At 49.5% G+C, this 21,438-nt stretch overlaps 5 protein-coding genes across 5 annotated transcripts, besides 2 other annotated features; 1 reads left to right on the top strand and 4 right to left on the bottom strand.

The window, feature by feature from the left end:
* Positions 1-8,593: 8,593 nt before the first annotated feature.
* NFIA_097830 (beta-N-acetylhexosaminidase) lies at positions 8,594-10,399 on the bottom strand (the record flags this gene model as incomplete). The annotated part of the gene is made up of 1 exon (XM_001262050.1): positions 8,594-10,399. One exon carries the CDS (start codon positions 10,397-10,399, stop codon positions 8,594-8,596), a length of 1,806 nt encoding a protein of 601 aa, XP_001262051.1.
* A 1,375-nt stretch (positions 10,400-11,774) lies between these two features.
* NFIA_097840 (DUF4396 domain-containing protein) lies at positions 11,775-12,138 on the bottom strand (the record flags this gene model as incomplete). The annotated part of the gene is made up of 2 exons (XM_001262051.1): positions 11,775-12,067; positions 12,126-12,138. 2 exons carry the CDS (start codon positions 12,136-12,138, stop codon positions 11,775-11,777), a joined length of 306 nt encoding a protein of 101 aa, XP_001262052.1.
* Positions 12,139-12,878: 740 nt separating this feature from the next.
* NFIA_097850 (dihydrodipicolinate synthase family protein) lies at positions 12,879-13,826 on the bottom strand (the record flags this gene model as incomplete). The annotated part of the gene is made up of 1 exon (XM_001262052.1): positions 12,879-13,826. The coding sequence occupies one exon, from the start codon at positions 13,824-13,826 to the stop codon at positions 12,879-12,881; it is 948 nt and encodes a 315-aa protein (XP_001262053.1).
* Positions 13,827-15,512: 1,686 nt separating this feature from the next.
* NFIA_097860 (acetyltransferase SAS4-like domain-containing protein) lies at positions 15,513-17,468 on the top strand (the record flags this gene model as incomplete). The annotated part of the gene is made up of 1 exon (XM_001262053.1): positions 15,513-17,468. The coding sequence occupies one exon, from the start codon at positions 15,513-15,515 to the stop codon at positions 17,466-17,468; it is 1,956 nt and encodes a 651-aa protein (XP_001262054.1).
* Positions 15,654-15,687: a microsatellite.
* Positions 15,654-15,688: a microsatellite.
* Positions 17,469-17,923: 455 nt separating the features above from the next.
* NFIA_097870 (neutral amino acid permease) lies at positions 17,924-19,133 on the bottom strand (the record flags this gene model as incomplete). The annotated part of the gene is made up of 5 exons (XM_001262054.1): positions 17,924-18,151; positions 18,208-18,408; positions 18,461-18,675; positions 18,730-18,860; positions 18,952-19,133. 5 exons carry the CDS (start codon positions 19,131-19,133, stop codon positions 17,924-17,926), a joined length of 957 nt encoding a protein of 318 aa, XP_001262055.1.
* Positions 19,134-21,438: the final 2,305 nt, after the last annotated feature.

Raw genomic sequence — 21,438 nt, forward strand, 5'->3', positions numbered from 1 at the left:
AGTTTGGTCATGATGATGCAGTATGGAGTACATCAACTTGTGTTATTTACTGCGGTTGCCGAGAGGTTTCGAGATGCAGGAGACCTCAAACGGGGCATTGGTTGAGTCAATCCCAGATCCCAGAAGAAGGAATGTGGATGTTACATGGACGCTCTTCTCCGGAACGTGACATGACAAAACATTCGAGATCGGTGAGGAAAGCGCTCCAAAATAGCCTTAGCGCCACACCTTGGTCGAGCCACATTAGATGGTCCAATAATACTTCGGAATACAGATCTACCCGGATTTCCATTGGCAGATCCCTGGTTTGATAAGCGAATCGAGGCGCAGCAACCTGTTTTTACACCGCAATCTTCTCCATCCAAAAAGTCTGTTTTGTTTTTCCCTTTTCTGTCTGTCCCGAGTGCTGACTTCTGATGCACGATGATGGTATCATGCACTATGGATGAGACGGGATATCCACAGTACTGCATGGCATGCCAGCATAATCATGACTCCGTGATTCTGGTTGAGTAGTCCCCTATAATTGACCGATGCTTCTACTTGTCTTCTAAAGCGATTACATTGTTCGCCTGCCTGTTGTTGCGGTGAAATACCCTTTTTCCTGACCGAAAGTCACGGTGAGAAAGAAGAAAAATGGGGACATGGAACTCTCTGAAGGAGGCACCTCCCTGGTGAACTCTGTTGTGGCGCTTTCTGGCATTATTGATTGTCGGGCCGTTAATCTCGTTACTCGTCCTCACTTGTTTGTGGTCCTTGCGTCTCCGGCCGAAAATCCACGAAGGAATGCGGTAATCTCCGGGGACCAAGAAAAGCTCCCAACGAATGTTCGACATACCGAAGGATTTTGAGGCTCTGCTACCCAAGACATTCCCTACAGATAACGCTCAAATTTATTGCCAAGAGGGTTAGGTAGCAGCCGTTGAAGCGAGCAGGTTGACCAATTATTTCAAATACAAAGACAAAGTACATAAGGACAAAATACAATTGCATTTGTGCTTCTTGTTTGCTGATATCCCACAGTGATTGATAATCAATCAATAACAAATCACTGACAATTGCCAACCAGACAAGGATGCGTCTGGCGTCTAAGTGAAAAGGATACGTACATATTGGAGAGCGGCATCGCCGAACCCTGGCATTTGCACGTGGGGGATGCATGTTGGGATAGGAAAATATCCTGGCTGCTGACAGGGACTAATTTCCAAGTACCCAAGAAATAGTTTGTTACATCAGGCAGTAACGGTCATACCTAATGAAGCTCGAAAGAAGCTTCGAATACTGGTATTCTGGCATTGAGTTCAATGCTGGTTTGCCCATGCTGCAGAAAAACCAATGCTTGAATGTTTCAACAATGATGGTGTCTACTTGTTCCGTGTTGTTCCCCAAAGAAAACTCAAACAAAACCTAAACTGCAAACAAGTCTGAAGTCTTGGCAAAGGATTGTCTCAGCCCTATATTATAGAGTTTGAGCATCAGCAAATGAGGAAACTGAACATAGAGTTTAAAAATCCCAACAAATCATCCCTGTCTTCATATGCCAGACAAAAACAGTTGTAACATTACATACAAACTCAAATCCCTAACGGTGGAAGAGATGATCTGGCTACTCCGTAATCGGTACCTTGGCCTTGTATTATCTGAATGGGCAACTGACAGTCGAGAACATCAATTATAAAAATGACATCTTGGCGTTGGGAATCGCGGCATCTAGACACAAGCCTCTTCAAGCCTCAATACCTGAACTCCAAATCGACTGTTGGTCGTCAGCTAATCCTTGTGTGATGCCTTTTTGTTCTATATTTCATGTACAGCAGTGGAAAGCTAAACATGTGGCTTCGCTAAGGTTGATGATCGCTTGTAAGTTCCCAATTCTCTGAGAGCTCCCCACCCTGAGCATCACGGAATCCGCTTTCCAGGTGGCTTGTTACCAGTCTTTTCTTAGATCAGGTGCACAGGCGTCACCTTAATCTCAACAAATCAACAATAATACCATTTGAGACTCGACAGCAGGATCCATCTTTCGGCCCCCAACTATACGCCAAGAATTCTAGTCCTATTTGGGCAGGCGCTACAGAATGCCTGCGGTGTAACCAAGCAGCAGTCGCTTTCTGAAACTTTCCCCTGCTTCCTCGTGGCAGGAATCAGTGCTTACCGGACACGAAGAGCGCATTACCAAGGCAGTCTATAGATAGACAAGTAGCACGGCGCTGTACGACTGCAGTGCCATTAAACAAGGAGCTATGTACGATGCCTCCTGGTCAAAGTCTTACGTGCATCTTGCATAGCAGGAGCAAACGCTGGTAGCCACTCACAAGTCAGAGGAAAGATTCAAGAACAGAGAGTGCAGCGAGCGTCCTAGTCTGAAACACGCTGCTGGTGATTCTGCAGTCATTGAGGCTGTTCTTGCCATGTTCTTGCCATGCGTTGCTATCTTGAGGTTCTTTCAAGGGCGTTGCATGCCTGTTGGATGTAAATTTGGAAGGAGTTTCAGTATGGTGTACAGAGAAGCTGATAGGATTTTATCCCTTGGTCTCACCATTTCTATGGGATGGATGAAACTGAGAGTCTGTTTTTCTGGCATCGGGTAAATACCTGCAACCGAATTGACCATGGGTAAATGTACGCTGAGCCTCAATCAGACAGATACCTGTCATTTGTCGGATGTGATAAATATAGCTCCAATGCTGGCTACCTTAGCTACATATCACTGTTGATATTGGCCTCAGATAGATTAATTCCACTGCGGAGTAAACGAAGATGAACGTAGGTCACGAGACCTCAGGGGAAATTGTCTCTTTTCGAGCATCCCTGCCAGATTACGGAGTATTGCAAGGCATACATTCTTTTACCATAATCAGTGTCTAACCATCAAAGAAAGATAGGTATCATATATGGCAATCTAGATCGCTCTGGATTCGATACTTCCCCTTAATGAGACCCCTTTCGTGCCCGTCGAAACTACATGGAACCGTAGGAACTAGCGCATTAGTGCCCGACTCGATTCTGGTCCCTGCGGGACCAAGCAAAAGATTAGAACGGGGCCAGAAGCGTCATGTGTCCAGGTCTGGACTTGCACTTTGGAGCTATGGACGGTGGAGTATGGGGGAGCGTAACTCACAGTGTGCCTCTTAATCAAGAGCTTACCAACTAGGTACATTATCTGAGGGCGAAACTAGTACGGAAATATCAGGAAAAGGTATTAATTTGTCCAGTTTCGATAGCTTAAAGAATCGGTATGATTATCCAGAAAGTAAACAAGAGATAGACTCACGATCACCCACAATGTCAAAGTTACGGGCTCTTGAATAAGCTTTGGGTCAGGAGGAAGCCAGGAAAAGAACTCCGTCATCAGCACAGACAAAAAGGGGCCGCTACTTAGGTTGCCATTTGCCACCAGAAACATGAGTAGCCACGTAAATACAATCGTATCTTCTGAATTCGGAGGGTATAACCATCACCACTTTATCTCCGCGGATATATCAAAAATCCCAAATGTGACTGCGCCGACCATGATGTCAATGAGTTGAAGGACCAAGGATCAACATCCCAGATCTGGCGATCCTAAAAGCTTTAGATCGATTCAATCACTCTAATGGGTAAATCTGTGATGAAACTCATAGCCTGAGAGGTGACTTGGTGTATGTGTATGTGATCAACTTGCATGAAATCAATAGTTTACTCTGTAGTCCCCGGTAGACCCCGCAAGTTTAATATATTAAACACATTGGGGCGTAGGGGTACTACTATCATCATATCATGCATATGAGTGTTCCTGAGGCGACATTTGCAGCTGCACCGTGAGAGACTTCCATGTGACATCTGAGGATCAGGCTCATGCGCTCGAAACCGGTTTACTGTGGTCGCTGGATCTACCGTAAAACTATTACACATCAATATTGGGTGCTTAATGTCATATCACATCCCGGACTCCTGAATGTGTTAGCAAGGATGGAGCGGCCTATATAGCACATGACGCTCTTAACTAATTCGAGTCACGTTTGAATCATGTATGTTGACCTGTCAAATCTGCAAAGCTACCTACTTGGTACTGCGTACGGAGTCGATTACTATCATTCAGAGTTTCTATCCTCTATTGGCCAGGAGGATACTCTGTACCTGATGCTTCAGGCTAATCTGCAGTGGAGATCGAGTATCATGTCCTCATCATGTACGAAGAATCACACCAATAAACCCAACATCTTCCGCAATGGAACCCTTTTCCAGTATGTGATCTGCGGATACTTAGACCACAATACTCCGTATATCTTGCTCGTAAGTGGCTCGGCTCCCCCATTTCCCGGTATCTGGGCTGTATCCGTCACAACGGATCATTTCTTTTGGTCTATCCTCAATGAGCGGAGTTTTGTGATGTATCTACTGTCAATGCCCCGTAGTGTACGGAGTATTTCTATCAAATTCATAAGCTGTTTCAGTATTTCCGAGAACGTGAGCCAAGGAGACCACACTAGAGGATGGAGTCGTCATCGTGCTCCATTCTTGCTTGGGAGTCGTAACTGAGACTGAAATCTGCAAAGCCCCATGTCGATCATCGATGATCCTATCCCCATGGAGCAAGCGCCATCTTGAAAGGGGCCATAGTTTGGTACCGTACCTTAGCACCGGCTTTGGAACTATGTGTATCTTGGTTGGTATCGGTTACTCCGTTCCTTACAACGATACATTCCTGTCACAAACCGAAAGAGTGGCTTGGATGTGGGCCTTAGGAACAAAGTGGCTGTGCAGACACCGTACTGACGGAATGGCTCCGCTGTGGGCTGTGGCTTTCGTGGTCATAAGAGCCACATGACAAGATTTGGGGTATTTGCTAATTCTGTGCTTTGTTGGTCCGCTTGACTCCGCTAGCCTCCGCAACCTGCCTTACCAGAAGTGTACCTCAGGACACAAGGCACTATGAATATGATGATGTATGTGAGGCGGTGCGCAGGTGACACAGACTTTGTTGCATGATTAGACACCCTGATTACTCCGGAGTTGGCGGTCCGCAGGATACGGTCCTGTGCGTCTTGCTGGACAGGATCGAAGAAGTTTCGGCAACCCCGACCGACGGACTTATCGACAAGTCGTCTAAGTAACCCACTTCAGAATAGTCGGCCCATTTGTCAACAAACGCTGAGGGAGTCTTTTGGAAAGGACTGAATTCATGATAACCATGGGGGAGATAATTATTAATCTTCCGTACTCAAGTGTCCAGAAGTGTCCAGTAATCCGGGAATGTCAGCTTGACTGTTGATAATTACAAATCATGTCGTCGAGCGGTGCCGTACCCGTAGTACTGGCAGGATATGATGATAACAATTCAATAGCTGCATTGCTTCTATTGGGACACGCATCAGCCTCTATGTTCAGTCCTAGGTCTAGAATGCCTGAGTTGGTGTAATACTGAGCAGGCCTGATCCCAAAATATGTCTCTTCAAAACCACCGCATATACCATGTCTAGAGGGACAATCTTCCTCGATGTTGCAGCCAACAGTAGGCTCAACTGTTGCACTGTTACAGGTAAGCTATGCGAACTTACCAAACCTTCTCTAGAGTATCTTACACAATAAATAGACTAGAGCCCTGTTAGTCAATATAAAATCAATGTGACAATGACGATAAGCAATATCTTACCCCTCCATTTACTTATACACAGTAACGAATTAACAAAATATCTTCATATTCTGTCCCTCATTGGATTATTTTACAGGTTTGAGAGATAATCAGTCTAGGCTGTCTACCATGGTAGGTTATATATGTTAGAAGCTGGAGATGGTTCTCCTTAGTATCGAAAATGTTCGATGGATGGATTCCAATCCTGAAGGATTTGACACTATGATCAGATGCAGCCCTCTAACGCTATATAGGGCTGCTGGACAGCTAGAATTCACGCCCAACGTCCTTTAGGAAATCCTGAAGGACTTTAATAGAAATCTATTGATTTTCACTAACCTTTTATGTATCAATCAAGACTGCTAGATGCACCTCTATCTACCCCTTCTCTCTCTCTCTCTAGAGCTATGCAGTATCTAGCGGGGGTATCATGTAGGGCTAATGGATCCTATAGGGCTAATGAACGGCTAGAATTTACGCCTAGCATCCTTCAGGAATCAGGATGTTGTTGCCAATGGTCTCCGAGATTGGGAAGATTTGATATCGCTGATTATCTAGGTACTGTGTTTGGATTCTCTATGATGTGCGATAGCGTAGATGGATCGCCTCGGTGGTCCCCAACTCCCGTGCGTGGGATAATGCTAAACCCATGACGTGTGCCCAAGGTCCCGAGTTACTCAAGGACCTACACATCTCGTGGAAGTCATCGCATGGTTGAGTCTGGGGGAATGTACCTCAAGGAATACAGTAATAACAACCGTTTTCTAACTACAAGTTGTTGATGTTGAGACTGATGTGCGTTTATGCCAAGATCCATGGTCCTGGTCAGAATTGGCAGTCTGCGGAGGATCCAACCACGGGCTCTTCTATATTTGTAACGAGAGAGAAAGGCCGAAAAGGGGAAATCTCCACGCTTCGGCGGGGGATATCAGCCAATCATTACAAGTCTCGAGCACGTTTCCTGGCTCGATATCCTGGATGGGATGAAGTTAGCAGACCATTTGGTGTACGGCCTGGTGCATCTCAGTCGTGGGTTGCATCAAAATCAAGACTTGAACATCAAATACCAATAGGTAAGAGCACACTTTTCACCGTTCTTTAACCCCAGACTCTTATCCATCTCCATGGTAAGAATCGGTCAGCGACACTTGTTCCGGGGTACTGATCAACGAGTGGTGTCAGCGTGGCCACGATGAAACAAGACACGACATGGTCCGCGTCTGTAGGAGAGAAGGCCATCTCATCCTTCCCGTGAGTGCATAGGCTTATTGATACCGCGGAAACCTGACGGATTTGACACCTCCCGGGAAGTATGGGGATAAATTCTAGGGTGGGGTAGATTGCACATTGGCCCCAGGTACCCTGTACAACCTGTCACTTCTCAAAATCAGTGATGAAAAGCCCCCTGCTGTTGGTCTTTTCAGCCTCGTGACTCTTTGTACTAGTTTGCAGGATGTGGCTCATGCAGTGTAACAGTTGACTCGAGATTTCAGTCATGACCGAAATCCTGTACAGAGTAGATAGGCCATAGCCAGTGGTCACTCTGACCCAGGAGAAAATAATCGCCCCGGCCGCGGAATATTAATCCCCTCACTACATGTACATACACTCGTATGCGATCGAGAAATATCATATCATCATGTCAGACAATTCGGTTACTAGCGTTTCCTACCAAGGTGTAAGCCTGTCAGCCCTACCAGGACCCCGGACGGAGTATTCGCCTTCATCGGTGCGTCATCCACACTCACTCAGAAAAATTCAATGAACACGAGCCACGGTCCCTCGGAGACTCCGGAAAGGCACACCAGAGCAGACCGTCTATTGCGATGAGCGAGAGTCTCAACGCCGTGGTATGAATGGTTCGAGTGACGGCCAACGAACAGCCTAGGGTAGGCCCATAGCAAGTATACTCCCCAGCACTGTCCTGCGCATCAGGTCTGATTAATATTAATATGAATACCAAACCATGACAAACTCAATCACCAACAGAACCATGGATTCAAGTGAGGAACCGAGAACCTTGTCATGCAAGGAGCAGACACTGCAGCAAGCTAACCGCCAATGAGCACCTCAATCTCTGGCCCCTGTTGACCAACTTGGAACCCACCAAAGTAGGGCCAAAATGATATGAACCAATCGTCTTGAGGAGGTCGTCTATACCTACTTAGGTAGTAGTTAGTGGACTATGGTTCAGGGGCGTTGGTGACGATTAAACAAATGGATTAGATCCAGTCGTGGTTCGCTATAGCAGACAATGGTTGCACCTATGCTCTAGTCAACAAGACACAGCGTACAGCGTAGCTCCAGCACCGACCTGTTTACATAGCCTAGAAGATCATTGAGCAATAGCCTATGCCTCGCATATTAGCATCCACAACTTAACTTGATTTATCCTTCCAAATCACTGAAACCAGTTGATTCCGCTTGTCAAACTGACAGTCTATTAACGCTTAATTCCAGCTGAAAAATAAAAGCGCATATGCTGCTATATCGTGGTAAGATACATTCGTCTTCCTTTGTTGATTCCTCAGGTTGATGAAAACTGATTGCTGATGTCTGTATTTGAGCAGATTGTGTCTGTGTTACGTGAGGAGGACTGATCAACTGGTGAAGACGCCATACATGCTCGAACTGCATGAACCACCCGAGGGGAGGGAGATTGCACCATTATACTTGGACACTATAATAAATTAATGATGCAGTAGGCTCCAACTTCACAACCTATGGATATGTTCTTAGGGGAATGGTACAAGTTCATAAATTCTCTCGCGTATGCGCAAGGATGCCAAACATATGACATTATGCTACTTATGACCAAGGGGTATCCGTTGAAGCTTTATTCATCCGTAGGAAATTAATCAGCTAGACTTAATTCAATTATCCCAGTATCCTGATCAGGCGGGACTAGAGCAGTCGACAGCGCGGCTGTTGGTATGTACATTGGGTAACAGCAGCTATCGCTCTCAGTTGATCAACAGACTACACGACAGCACTTTGGTTATAGGATAGATCGCACGCGTGGGGGTGCTGAAGACAGTACTTCGGCACCAGGTTGCCGGCCTGGATGCCGTTGGCGAGCAAGTACTCTCGGAAGTTGAGGATACGCTGCGTCATGAGCGTAGTGCGCTTCTTCCCATTTGCATCGCGGTTGCCAGACCAGACCAGTTCGGCCAGGGCTGCGGCGCGGGGCCAGAACTTGCTCGAGACAGTCACATCATCCACCTGCTCGCTCCAGAGAGGCGCGGTCGCACCGATGATGTGCTTGGCTTGAGCATCCGTCAGATTTGTCGTGAAGTCGTAGTCGTAGATCCGCTGCCATGTTTTGTAAGGAGCGCACCATGATCCTCCATTGCCGCCATAGTTGAAGTTTGGTGTGCTGGGATCCGGATTGCTCAGGACGTTGTACCTAGGGTCGTTTGTGACGTATCCGCCAGAGCCACAATCAAGATAGAAAAAGTCGGCGGACGATACAATAACATCGTAGCCCCGGGCCGTCAGGTTCTGAATGTATTCCAGACCGTTGTTCCAGGTCTGCATGACAATGTCCTTGGGTACGTCGTGAGCGTGCTCCGGAGAAAGAACGATATCCTCCCACATGATCAGACGGCGCTTCTCGCTGACGTTGCGGAAGATGGGAACTGCATGATCCACCCAGTACTGAGACAGATCGTTGTAGGTGCGCGAAGGATCTTCTGCGAACCATGCCTGGACATAGGTACTGAAATTGAAGCAATTGGGTTGAATCTCGTCAGCTCCGACGTGGAACCAGTTGTCGGTAAAGACCCCCGACAGCTCGTTGTAAACATCCCGAACGATGTCGTACGTCTTGTCGTAGATAATGTCCAGCTGGCCCGGGTTGGGTTGAACGGCGGTATGATATTGCCAGACGTCGTTGGACCACCAGGAATCGGCGCAAGTCACCATCTTCGGGTCTGCCTGCTTCCAGCCAGACGACGAGTGGCTGGGCATATCGACTTCGGGGATGACACGGATACCTCGGGCACGGGCATAGGCAATAATTCGGCGGATGTCAGCGTGCGAGTAAATCTCCCGGACCGAGTATGCATCTTTAACCATCTCCGGATGTGCGTTGATCTGTACAGGCCACGACTGCGTGTCGTCCAAGTGCCAGTGCAGGACATTCAGCTTGGACAATGACATGGCGTCCAACTGCTCCAGGATCTTCTTCACGGAGATGAAGTTGCGACCAGTATCGATCATGATGCCACGATAAGGATAGAGAGGCGCATCCTGAATACTGACAGGCTGCTCGATGATTAGTCCACCTTTCCCATCCGAGATGACGATCTGTTGAAGGGTGCTGAACGCATGCAGGGCACCCCAAACGGTCTTGGCAGTGATTTGGATGGTATTGGAGCCTTCCTTCACATCCAAGGTGTAAGATTCGTCCACACCGTGCTGGAGATCGGCTTTGAGATCGTCAACCTTCACATCGACGAATTGTAGCGAGGACGAGGCACGTTTGCTCTTCGTGGAGGAGGAAGGTGTAGCTGTTGGGAACGGCTGGAAGGAGGAGATCGGCGCTTCAGTCGCAGCAGGAACCCATTGAAGCGAGACGATCGTCTTCCAGGCGCGCTCCCATCCTTGCCAAATGATCTGGCTGCTGGAACCGCGGTCTGTACGCAGAGTGAGATGACCCACAAGGCGTTTGGGCCCCGATGACGCCCAAGTGATATTGCGAGGAGCCGGCAGAGGATTGACGCTGACAGCGGCGACCGACGAGGCGACCGTAAGGGCTACGGCGCAAATGCTGGAGATGAGCATGATCACAATAATCAATCCAACAACACAGGCATTGAAGAGGTTTCGTTTGAGGGATATGAGTAAGAAAGGGGGTTTTAGTGAAAACGACATCAGAAACCAGAGGAGGAGCAATCTATTTAAATACTAGCCTTGCAGGGTGAATCCTTCGAGTGTGCTGATCGACACCAATAATCTCCTGCATTCCAGTCCTGCAGTCCATCTTCGCAACTTTCATTCTGTCAACACGCGTCGATCGAGCAAATCAGAATTCAATCAGAATGGGAAGCTACAGCTCAAGGTCCGTCCATCCGCCAATCTCTGGAAGGCATCATCAACGCTAATTTGTCCAGAACATACACGTTCTCTGTCGATGGTTAGTCCATGCTTCAGAATTCGGGGGCTGCACGCCAATCACGGCCCACTCGCTTCCTCTCATTTGCTCTTGTGACAGTGATCATAAATATTAGCAAAAAGGGTCAACACTGCGCCTTGAATTGTTTAGGACTCTACCCGCGATCCAAGAATGCTTTGGTTTCATCGCCGGTTCCGAGGGTTACATCCGCCTTTGTTCCCGCGCTGCAACCTGGATGGTCCTTCATTATCGAAGGTCTCTAATCTTCGAGGTCGGTTCTGATCGGCGGATGCCACGCGATATGGTCAGTGCAGATTTGTCGGCATCGTTCCTGTGATGATACCTTGCCACAGCTCGTATCTGCAGATAAACGGCCATCTCCCCGCACAAACTGGATGATCAAGTGGACAAGTTCACAAGGTGGAGGGAACTACTACCGATAACAATGCGACCAAAATGGCTTCGGAGATTGCATCTGCTAAACTGTCACAGTGACATCGCTTAGATGGACAAAACAAAGATAACATTATGTGTGTGGTCTACTGGACCGTTTTGTCAAGAGTTTGGAATCCTTTTGACACTCTTCACGCGAACTCCTCTGGCAAAGGCTCGTATGCCTCCTTCGGTTTGATTGTCACAGACTTCAAGGACAGAATTGCTCTTCTGCAATTTCCGCATTGACTTGTCTGTAGTCGTTAACCTCTAGGAAGGACCCAATTTTCGGCATCAGAAATTCGAACTACAAGCATATATCTCCACAACCGGCGTCACGTTGTGGGCTCTTGTCAAATATGGAACGACGGGGCCTTCCCGTTGGTAAGCAAATACCACGGTTCCAGCACCCATGGGCAAAATTCCATCTCTCAGTGTATCTCATTTGGGACAAATTTCGTCTGCCCTCAAGCTCAAGTCTGCTTCTGGCCAGATTAGAGTGACTTTTGCAGAAGTGTCATAAGAGATAGCAGGAAGCTGAGTATATTCAGTTCGATACTAATACAATCTACTCTATCTTACATACGGCAACCACTTTATACTCGGAAAGAATCAATGACAACTCTTCCCATACTTGACCAAACGCCAATAATTATACGGCATCGGGGCCAAAAATCCAGCACCCATCGACACCAGTGCAGCCGCCCAGAACCGCGGATCATCCAGCAGCACCACACCCCCGGTGAGATGGTAATCCACCAGATTCTGCATCGTCTCCATGGCCAGCATGGAGACAAGACTCATACCCGTCGCAGTCCGAAATGCCAGTCCCCAGGGAAGCTTGTCCGCTCCACGTCGGAGCAGGACAGTCTCCAGAAGAATTGACGTGGTGATTCCACTCGCCACTGCCACAACATCAGTCATCTGATCGAGCCTGAGGTCAACGATTAGGGATCCACATACTAGAAACGCCCATAATAGCACCCATACCCCAATGCCCATAGAAACTTTGAAGCACCCACAGCGCTGAGAAATCACCTAGTGTGCACCCTGCCAGACAACGGAGGGTGTTGACAGCTGCGCGCTTCCAGCCTTGTTTAGATGACCAGAAGGATAATGTGAGGACAGATTTTTGTGTCTCATTCTCCTTCTCCTTCTTCGAGCAGCATTTCGTAGCCTGATGCTGAGGTTGCGATTGAGAAGTGTAGAGTCGCTGAAAATGGGTTAAGGATCTGCTTGAGAAAAGTAGCTGGCGCGTACTCAGGCGGGAAGTGAACGGTGAGGATATACGAAGCATGTTCTTAATCTAAGATATTTGATCTCTTATAAGACAGTTCAAGGAAACATTGAAGGATAGCTCAGATATCGGTTGAGGAAGAGGCAGGTTAATGTATATTGTAGATAGTCCTCGGGAGGCAAACGCCGAAGCCTAGAAAACGCGAAAACCGCGCAGATGATGAAAGTGGAGAAGTGGGATTGGTCAGTCGGCGAAGTACTTCGTTCGGGATTAACCACGCCCCATATCGAAATAGAGAAATCTGGTCAATGATTCGATTATAGACTACTGAGTCATAAGTCCTCGACGACAAAAGTTTGATAGATAGTTCGACACGGCACGGCAAGCGCAAACATGCTATTGCTGATTGCGGCCATCGGCCATGTTTTCATTCACAACACAGAATAGTCAAAGATGCTACTATCATAAACTCATGCAAATTACGCAACCTTGAAACTCCGCTCCATCTCCATCCCCTCCTGGAACGCGTTCTTCAATACAGATGCCTCCTCCGCCGAAGGCGCCACACACGGCCGCCGCGGCAGCGCGCCGTATCCGCGATACGACTGCAGGGCGCTCTTGACCGCGACAAACCCACCCTTGATAGCCAACCAGTCCGCGCGCGCGACGACCGCCTGCAGCGTCTGCGCCTCTGCGATCTTTCCACTCCGGTAGAGCTCCATGAGGCGCACGCACGAGCGCGGAATCAGATTCGCCACGCCGCCGATGATGCCCGCGCCGCCGGCGATGAGGGTCTGGAGGGTGAAGTCGGCGGAGCCGCCGAAGGTGAGGAAGTCGGGTTTGGCCTGGGCGGCGATGCGGGCGAGTTTTCCCGTGTTGCCGCAGGTGAGCTTGACGCCGACGATGTTGGGGTGTTTGGCCAGGGTCAGGATGTCGTCGGAGGTGAGGTCGAGGCCGGAGGAGGCGCCGGGGAAGTTGTAGATGAGGAGGGGGATCGGGGAGGCGGAGGCGACGTCGCGGAAGTAGTCGAGGAGGGCGGCGTTGTTCACGAGAGACTTGTAGTAGCAGGGCGGCAGGACAAGGACGTAGTCTCCTCCGGCGTCGGCGGCGTCCTTGCAGAACTGGATGGTTTCGCGGGTGGAAGATGCGCCGCAGCCGACGATGAGGGGCATGGACGTGGCTCCGGCGGCATCGAGGGCGCGGCGGGTCGCCGCTGTAATGAGTTTGCGTTCCTCACGGTCGAGATGCACGGCTTCGCCGTTGCTGCCTTGGACGACGAGGCCGGTGACACCGGCGTCGGCAAGGTAGGCGGCGTGTTTCTCAACGGTGGGGAGATCGACCTCCTCGTCGTCCTTGAAGAAGGCGACAGTTGGCACGTAGATGCCGGGGACGAGGGGTCGTCTTGTTGTTGTTCCGTTTGTGGTCATTTTTTGTCTGTTGTTGTATACCAGTGTTCTGTGGTGGTCGTGAGAAAATGATCTCAAGTGTAGGCCTGCATGGAACGGAGTTACCAGGTAGAGGAGCTCAATTTGGAGGATTTATCGGGATTGAGAAGAATAGAAAAAGGGAGGAAAGGGTTTGTTAAAGAGGACAGAGACGGTGGGACGCCTGCCATGATTAAGGAATGGAAATGTGGTTCCAGTGCCGACCCCAAATTGATGCGATGATGAAGATTGATCGCATTAAGTTCAAGGGCCGTCTACAGACATTTCGGCAAGTGGAAAAGAGTGGACACTGGGAAACCCCCACGTCTGGACCCCACAGAATGGAGGCCTGTTAGGAGTCGGAATCCAGAATACGTGGACGAGACTTTGGAGTAGATCAGAGAGCAATTGTAACTCTTATTGATATTATTGGTGGTGGAGCTGCATCTGATGACATTAGAGCATGCGCCGGAACTGATGCGGCAGCTCGATTCTATGTAACCCACGAGGACTTGGAGAGGTTGCAATACTACTATTTGCTACGGAATAGATACATTTTGGATCATCCTTTCCATGTATGTAGTATGAAATCGAAAGAACATTAGATAACTGCTATGGAATGAGGCCGTGACCCCCACGTACTCCTCGATCCGGGGTCATCACTGTAGCCTGTGAAGGTGGGGAACATCTCCATTCTCCAACAGAAGTAGTAGCAACAGCAGTAGGAGGGCATTGTATCCCGGTAGATGAATATCTCTCGTACTAGGAGTACAACGATCTTTCTGGTCGGCAAGAACTCCGATGAAAGCGGAACGGAGTCATCTTTGAGGTCGAGGAATCAGTCTCTAGACTCTACAAGGATGAAAATGAGTCGCCCATCTTCCCCTCGTTGTGTGGGGGTGGGGGATTTGCAACTGCAAGAAGGCAAGAAGAGTTCTTGTGTTGCTGTTGGATGATCATCTGATATAAACTGACCTCGCATACTCTATCATATGCATTTCAGCAACCTGCGAGATTAGCAGTTAGGGTTTGATTAGTTTCTAAATGTGTTGTTTCCAGTCAAGCTCAGAATTCCATGACTACTTCTTGTATCCCCGCATTTGCATATGACCACGTTGGGAGGTGATCTTTATTGCTATCAACTACGATTTTCTCTGTGGAGTATTGCATACTGACAATGGCATCTAATGATTCGCATTCATCTGAAAATCCTGATTCGAGTATACAATGCCTTATTGTTCTCTAATCCATATAGTCATTGGGACTGACAATAGTGATTGAGGATGAGGACATTCCTGTATTTTGCTGACACACTAATACACCTTTTCCCGTCTCCCTGTGAGCTCTTATTCCGCAAATACTGTATTGGGCCATACCACATCCCTGTAATTAATGGCGACCGCGAAAAAAAAAAGAACGCGAAGACGACGAGGACAGGGCGACGAAGCAGAAGAATAGGTTCGATTCACCTTTCACCTCCAGGTGCAATGGCAATAGAGTCAATTAATTGAGCAACACAAGATGAATTGAGACACCATCACATACGTTCTTACAGCATGTCCCTATATATACCCTCCTCTTCAGTTTCATCCCATATCCAATCTCGTCCACCATCAGCATCATCTTATTGCATGACGAGTCCATCTCATCGAATGACGAGTCATCTACCGCTGCTGCAATCAGATCATCATGGCCGTCCGATCGAGGTCGTCCCTGCGCTTCTCAGTGCGACGGGATGACAATGCCTCTGGTCATGATGACGACCACCACCAGGACAACCACGACAACACTCTGCCGTCTTCTCCTCCCCCTGCAAAGAGGCCTCGGCTTCAGCAGCAACAGCAGCAGCAGCAGCAGCAACAGCAACGTCGTCAGCCACCTTCGTCCCGCCGTCGCAAGAGCTCTCCCGACTTACTTGACACTACTATTGAAAACTCCAGTCATCGTGTTCCCCCGTCATCCAAAAACCCCCAGATCGTGCGACAGGCCGGTCATTCGCCTGTCCCTCCGCCGCCGCACTCATCTACGCGCCAGCCACCTGCTCCCTCCACTGCCGGCGACAGCGCACCCTCCTCATCCTCGTCCTCGTCGTCCAACTCCGCCCGTGTTCCGCTCCCCGGCACCCCGCACACTACGGGACGATCTCATGAGCACCATCGCACTCCGCTTTCGGCTTCTGCCGCGCTGTATATGCGTGGTGGTGGTCGCGAGTCGCCGGATCCCTTAGATATCATCTCTCCTGCCCCTACCAAGGCCAATTCGCAGCCTCGCAAAACACCCACTACGTCCACTCCGACCTCTACCACCCGTTCTACGCGCCGGTCTCGCCCGCAGCAATCTGTCGCATCGGACGCGGATGCGCAGAAGCCCTCTGAACAGACGAGCAGTAGGCGGAAACCCCACTCGGCCAATCCTGAGACGGAAACGCAATCGCAGCCTAAGGAGGAACCCGCGCATCCCAGTCCAGCCGCACCAGAACAGCGCCGGTCGCTTCGTTCCAAGGACAGTAATTCACGGCTGCGGAGCGAACTGGCGTCGTATTTCTGGAACTATGAACAGATTCTGAGTCTGGATCCTCCGAAGACTGTGGAACTACTGACCGAGAACACCACGATCAAGTTGATTGATGACCTGGCCGAGCCTCTTACCACCATACAATCCTCTGCTCCCGACTCCGAGTCCCCGTTTGGGAACCCTCTGTTGCAGCTCCATGACTGCGAAAAGATATCTCTGCCGGAGCCAGAGTCGGAGCCGAGTTCAGACGCTGCGCCCGGAGATGTCACGGAGCAAGACCCTCTCAATGAAGGATACTATTTCCGCGCCCACCGGAGAATGGAGCGGCAGGAGAAACAGCTCCGGAACATCGAGCGCGAACGCGCCCAGCATGAGAAGATGCAGCTGGAGCGTCTATTAGACGAGCTCAAAGGCCACGACTGGCTCCGTGTGATGGGTATTACTGGTGTGCAGGAGCACGAGAAGAAGCTCTACGAACCCAAACGCGACTATTTCATGAAAGAAATCGCAGGCCTGATCGAGAAATTCCAAATCTGGAAAGAAGAAGAGAAACGCCGGAAGCTCGATAAGGACAAGCCCTCGCTCCGCGCCGAGATATCACCATCCACCGCCCCCACGAGCAGAGACCGCACCACCTCCCAGAAGCGCAAACTCAGCGATCGCACCCCGGATACTATCGCCGAACGACCAACCCACAACGGTGCCGCCACCTCCGACGCCGAAAGCGACGGCGAACCCCCAGACCCAAGCGACGTGGACGCCTGGGCCGCGCACCAACTCCAGCAGGAAGCCCGCTCCGCGACAGCCGGCAAACGGCCCAAACCATCGACCGAAGCCCTACGACGCCGCAAATCCTCCGCCAACAAATCCTCCACCGCACCGCCCGCTGTCGCAAAACCAGCAACCCCTCCCCCTCCCGATAAACCCTTCACCTCATTCTACGCAAAGCCTCATCTGCGCGATGCCGCGCTCTCGCCGCACCGCAAGGGCCGCGTCCGCCTGGCGTTCGGCCACCCCATCCCCAAGATGGAGGTGCGCGAATTCCAGCCGCCTGCGGATATCCTGACGCCCGAGGCGATCGACTCCTGCCGCAGGAAGCGGAGACGGATGAGAAGGGAAAGTCGCGGCTGACGTGTCCTATCCTTCATTTATACTGGTCGTCGCTTCTTCTTCGATTGTTGTTTCAGTATTTCAGGTACCGGTGGTGTTCAGGTTGGGATGGTGTTTACGGGATATCCAGTCTGGCGAATGGCAATAGGGCGCATACCTAGCATACATAGCATTATTACTTGAGCGCTGCAAGCATGTTGGTCTCGGATGTTACATTTAGCTTTGATCCTTCTGTTCTCCGCATACATAGGAGCAAATGTACTCTGTACAATTACCTCAGATCTTACTACCCGAATGGAAAACAAACGAATAACACACAAACAAAGAGGTATCTCATGTCTAAGACATCGGAAGAATCGATATATACAAGGCAGCCGATGCCACTGCCCACTGTCCCAAATATACAACACCAAAAAAACCAGAACGCCATGCAATGCAATACAAGCAATGCAGTAAATGTCGTAAATGAAACAAGATTAAGCATTATTAGCGCACGAGAAGCTCGCGCTGCTGGGGTTATCATGGATCGCCTTTCCGGAGACGTACAAGCCCAGACCACAGAGCACGGCGCCAAAGACCAGGCAGAAGAGATTGACGACTGTCAGGAACATCTTGCGCGGGGAGGACAAGTACTTGCCCCAGTTGAGGTAGAGCCAGAAAATACCGCTGAGCCCGTAGGTGAACCATGAGGCGAAGAGGGCAGTCTGAAGATGAATGAGCCAGAAATTGAGGTGAAGAAAAAGAACGGGAAGAGACTTACGATCAAGCTCAACAGGTTGCTGAAGACCGGAATGGCTTCGGCGATGATCCAGGCGACGGTCCAGAGGGAGAGCGCGATGGCGACCCAGGAGCTCACGGCCACCCAGTCCCTTTTGTGGATCCGCTCTTTTTTGCCGGCGAAGATGCGGATGTAGACGTATTTAATAGCAACGTGGCCGTTAATGACGCCGGCGATGATGATCTGAGTAGCATTAGTACTGGAGACATGTTTTCAAATGCTGGTGTGGACGTACAGTAGGCAAGGCGATGCCGTAGGCAACCTTGGAGACTATCGGATCCGCGGACCCTAGTGCTGGTGAAGAAATCGCGTCACCGCCGTAGACGTAGATGACGATGGCGGCGATGATGTAAAGGCAGACATCGACGCTCTGCAGCAGCATCAGGGCCTTGGGGAAGTCGCGAGGATCTTTCAATTCGGCCATGAGACCGAAATAGGCTGCGTGCCCGGCTGCGAGGGAGTTAGTCGGGTTGAATTTCGAGTTCTACCGAAATAGGAACTCACAGAAAGCAAAGACGATGTTAGTGACGGCAGAGAACCCATGAACCAAGTCCGTGTCGACAGTTGCCATGACCTTTCCACCCGGATGCTTTATAATTACGCCGATCATACAAATGATCACCGCGGAAATAATGCTGGTAAAAGCTACCACATTGCCTATGACGGGAGATAATGTCAGATGGTGGTTGTCCTAACAATCGAGAGGACTGAATATCAAATACCTACCACCACTTCATGACTTTATATTTGACCTCCGCATTCGACTCATCGCCAAAAGCATCTTGCCTGTAAGCAGGTGTGGCGTCATACTTCTTCTCGTCTTCGGCCAAAGATGCATCATGGCTAGTGCCCTTCTCTTGTGGATTCTCGAGGTCGGATACAGGAGGAACATTGACGATCTGAGTCATGATGGCCGTTTTGCCCTGGTCTAGCAACTTCTTCCTGAAACCAAACAACAAAATATCAAGCTTGGGGTATAATACAAAAGAATAGAAATACTGCAATGACAATGATTCAAGTTGAAAGAGCGATTGTAGAGAAACAGTCCTGTTGAGAGGAAGTTTCGACCAGGAAAAGAACGGAGGAGCTAGGAAGATAAAGAGGCAAAAACACGATGTAGATCTCGACTCTCCTCGGATGTTATATTTTTTTTTTTTCTTCATCTTGCCCCTGTTGGCCAGACTGACTGAGATTCTGATTCTTGACTCTGACTCGGACCGTTCGACGGGAGTGGAACCGCAGATTTCCATGTCCCATTCCATAATGCTTGAGCCTTGCCCGCCACCGGCGATGATCGCGTGGTTGCAGTGGGCCGTGAGAAATCCCACTTCGACCAACAGAACGAATCATCCATTTCGAACGTAACAAAAACTGTTCGCAACGGCGGTGTCCATCCCGAAAGACCGCAAAAAGGATCCGCTGTGGACCTGGGGAAGAAGAAAATGTAAAACACGAGGCTATCCGATGTCGGTCTGCTGTTGGACTTTCGCAGAAAGCCAGCTTTAAGAGGTAGGGAATTGGGATTTGCGGGAGGTTTGCACACTGGGAAAAGAGGGAGGAAAAACGATGAAGTCAGACATGAGCTACTGAGAGATAGAGTCTAGCTTGGAAACAAGAATGACACTAGAAGAATCAGCAGTCGAATAAACTGGCCGCATCTTGTCTGTCTCTCTGCAGCCATCGCCGATCCGATCAGGGAATTGTTTCCAGGGATCTAGATTACTTAAGCCTTTTCCGGTGACGCTTCCTCTTCCGACAGACCGACAGACCGAAGTTTGTCACTACTACCTTACTACTGTACTATGTACTCTCGGCTTTCTTCCTAGATGGATTCATTATTACTAAAGTCTGCCTCTGTATTAGTTATAATGCTCAAGGTCCGATTAATCAGCATCAATAATGAGTTGGGATCTGCCAGAACAGTATTATTCCTGCAGAATGAATAAATTAATGGTACCTTGGAATTTATGTCACCCAATGCAGATCTGCCGTAGCGCTAGCAGATTAGGTTATGGATGCCTTAGTCATCAATCATCCCTCGTCATCCTCGATTCCTGCTATCAAGGCTATCATTCCATCTACTCCGTACCTCTCTACTCCGTACAGTTGCTCATTGGGCTTACTACTGCATAGCTACTGCACTGGTGCAGTCAGATGGTCCAAGTCTAGAGTGATGATCTCGTAACTCAAACCTAAACACAGGCTTTTTGAGTGGACGCTCTGATGTAGCCTCTGCCCCAATACTTTGAATTCCCAGTGAGGCTTTCCTCTTAAGGTATTTTCAGTGTCGGCAAACTCCGCTGTCTACTCCGTACTTCTTCTACCAAGAAGAAGTCAGTTAATTGAGCAAATGAGAAGCTTTTATTTTGTAGGGTTACATTGAGCTGGCCAAGTCGACAATCGTCATCTCCGAGCCGAAGACACCGGCTTTGAAACACGGGGTCAGACGCACGATTCCCCAGCATTCGGCTACGAACTACCGCATAATCATGCAATGCTTCGATCAAAATTATGGCTACAGCCGGATATTTTGGTCGGAAGCGACATGCTTACCCCCTAACCCGTGTCTAAAATGTGGATATCACCCCCGGACCCCGGACAGAACCCAAGTTTTGTCCAGTCTCCAGAGTCCAGGTATCATTCCCCGACTTCGACGGTCCCACTGCTTCCACTTTCCGATAGTGCGAGGAGGTGACCTGGAGAGAATGGAGTCAAATCCACTCTCTGGTGACCACGCAAGTGCATTCGAGTGGACACTGTAATAGTCATTACTCAATAGATATCAACCCCCCGCTGGCCGAACAGTGTAAGATCATCCCGTCAGCATCTCGAAGCACGGGTGTGGAGATTCTCCCTCAGTTACGGCATATTGACTCAGATTCTCGAGCGGGGAAGATAGGTGTTTTGCCTGACTATCCTCGACGAGGTAGTTCGGAGAGTGCCGTCCATTCGGCGAACAACATTATTTCGCATAGGAGGCGGGCGAGACAAGCCTCGGACGAGAATCTGGATAGCTCGGGTTCGGTTGACCACGGCTCTTTACGTTTTGACGATGGTCATCCGCGCTCGGCTGGACTATCTCGATCAGGTTGGGAATTGCACACCTACTGCTGTGCCAGATACATGGGGATATCGATATGACCGGATACTTGTGAACAAAGTCGGTCTTTGAGCCGTCGGGTTCGGGACTTAACGAAGCAAGATTTTGCCTCC

This window comes from Aspergillus fischeri, genomic scaffold (assembly GCF_000149645.3).
Source record: "Aspergillus fischeri NRRL 181 1099437636262 genomic scaffold, whole genome shotgun sequence".
Taxonomy (NCBI): Eukaryota; Fungi; Ascomycota; class Eurotiomycetes; order Eurotiales; family Aspergillaceae; genus Aspergillus; species Aspergillus fischeri.